The sequence below is a fragment of the Octopus bimaculoides genome, chromosome 3 (assembly GCF_001194135.2).
Source record: "Octopus bimaculoides isolate UCB-OBI-ISO-001 chromosome 3, ASM119413v2, whole genome shotgun sequence".
Taxonomy (NCBI): Eukaryota; Metazoa; Mollusca; class Cephalopoda; order Octopoda; family Octopodidae; genus Octopus; species Octopus bimaculoides.
In genome coordinates this window covers 59,423,575-59,426,114 of record NC_068983.1, presented here as the reverse complement: position 1 = coordinate 59,426,114, position 2,540 = coordinate 59,423,575, and the positions used below count along the sequence as shown (strand labels likewise).

The following is a 2,540-nucleotide window of genomic DNA, read 5'->3' as shown; positions in this document are numbered from 1 at the left end:
CTGTGTGTGTGTATGTGTGTGTATATATATACATATATACATACATATATATATATATATATATATATATATATATAATGATGATTTATATATACATACACACAAGCACACAAACACACACACACTAACACATAAACATATACACAAACATACACACACATGTATATAGACATACACACATAGACATTTACAAATATACGTACATATTTACAAATACATATATATATGTGTATTCTTATGCGAGTGTATGTATATGTTTGTGTGTGTGTGCGAGTATTCTAATTTTTAGAATAACTACAACTATTCTCTCTCTCTATTTATCTATCTATCTCTATATATACACACAGCACACACACAAACACACGTGCATGTGTGTGTGTGTAGACTTCAACAAGTGGCTTAAGACAGTCTACACAAGGAAACCGAAAAGAAAACATTATAAGGTTATGAAAGAATAATTTGATGACAATAACCAAGTAATTCATCTACAATTTTGTTATTAGAGAAGTCTTGGTCGACTGTAAATGATAGCAGAAAGCCACCTACAGCTGACTGCGAATATGTGTGTGTGCGCGCGTGTGTGACTGTATATGCGTATTTGTACTTATGCATGAGCCTGTGTGTGCATAAGTATATACATATGTACATGAATATATTATAGAATGTTTTATTTAAAAGTAGAATTAAGAAAAGGTATTACAAGTTCTTTTTTTTTTCGTTTTTTCCTGTTAATTGACTATGACAGAATGTATTTTTGCGTTGTGATACTGTACTCATTTAATACAAATTTTCCTCCCTATTTTATATGATATCTTGATTATTTTCAAGAATTATCGTTTGTTTCAAATATTCATGATGACAAAATACTTAGATTGTCTTGGAATATTTGTGGTGATTAAGCTTTGATAAATGTGTGATTTTTGTGATCAGAAAATGAGGTGTATAAGAATGGGAAAAAGTTGCTTTATTTGTTGAGATTAATATTTCAGTAAAATTGAGTAGATGAGAATTTCATAAATGTTGATTATTTCAAAGTTACTGATTTAGTTTCACTTTCTGTTTTCCAAGAGACAAGAATTGAATTTGTTTGCTGTCACATATATATATGTGTGTGTATGTGTGTGTGTGTGTGCATGTGCTTAAGAGCATGGAGTTTTATAGAATATATTGGAGGGGAGATATTTAAAGTAACTATGTGAGTGCTGTACTTGAGTAAGAAGACCCATCGAGCCAAAAGAATCGTAGCTGTAGCAGATACTTGAGTCATGCAACTGGCACCCATGTCATAAAAGCACCCACTACACTCTCAGAGTGGTTGGTGTTAGGAAGGGCATCCAGCTGTAGAAACCATGCCAGATCAGACTGGAGTCTGGTGAAAACTTCCAGCTTGCCATCCTTTGTCAAGCCCAACCCATGCCAGCATGGACAACGGATGTTAAATGATGATGAGGATACACACACACGCACACACACACATACACTTCACACATATGTGAAGGCATACACACGCACAGGTGTGTCTATATACCTTCACATACACACCTACACTCAAATTTAAATACTTCTTCATATATTCTTTCATGTTTCTCTCTCCTTTTACTAGTTACAGCCATTAGGCTGTGACCATGCTGGAGCATTGATTGTAAAGGTTTTAGTGTATCACATCTACCACACTACTTATTCCAATCTGGTGCTTATCAATATCTATTTGTTGAACTGCTAATCTTTCACAGTCTAAAGGGATAAAGCATATAGAATGATGCTGTTTTATTTTCTCACTGGTGTGAATGTAACACAGGCAGGAACACACACAAACACACAAATATGTGTATATAGCAGGCTTCTCTATAGTTTCCATGTACTGTATTTCACTTGCAAGAAGTAGAAGTCAATCTGAGGCTTCAGAGAAAGATACTGCTTAAGGCAGTGCACTGTGGTATTGAACCCAGTGCCATGTGATATCAAAGCTTGTGTCTATGGGTACATGAATGTTTATTGTATGGGAGATCACATGAAAGAGGGTAGGTCCTCAAATAGTTTAGAAACAAGAAAATATTAAAACCAGGTTAAAAGGAGTGAAATTTAGAAAAAAAAAAGAATGAAAAATATTAAATAACGAAAATGAGAAGAGAGATGACAGGTGACAAAAACATTGTCCACACACACACACACACACACAAACTGATACACACACTCTCTCTCACATACACGCACACAGAAAGATACTCCCCCCACCCCACCAAACAGAAAGATCGCATTGTGAATGCGAAAATGTATTGAATACAAGTCAAATTACAACTAGTATATAATCATAGCATAATGACAGTTAGAATGTGGATAAGGTAAAAAGGTACTCGGGTACTTACAGTGACTTGAGATCTGCTGAAGCATTCAATCCACTGACCGAAAATATAAGTAGACTTTGGAATAAAACCAAGCCAAAAGGTTTAAGGGTAAAAGCCTGTCTTCTTGACATGGTGATTCCTTGTTCACATATGGAGTACTTGTTCAGTTTTTTTTTTAGTTATATATATATATAT

The 2,540-nt window shown here is 34.4% G+C and overlaps 1 protein-coding gene across 1 annotated transcript in view; it reads right to left on the bottom strand.

Moving 5' to 3' along the window:
* The window catches only part of LOC106867600 (voltage-dependent calcium channel subunit alpha-2/delta-3), a 620,656-nt gene extending 618,122 nt beyond the window's left edge, over positions 1 to 2,534 (bottom strand). Inside the window, exon 1 of the mRNA XM_052966750.1 lies at positions 2,367 to 2,534. Within this exon, the coding sequence (XP_052822710.1) occupies positions 2,367 to 2,476 (110 nt within the window). The 5' untranslated portion in view covers positions 2,477 to 2,534. The remainder of the gene's footprint in view (positions 1 to 2,366) is intronic.
* Between the last annotated feature and the right edge of the window lie 6 nt (positions 2,535 to 2,540).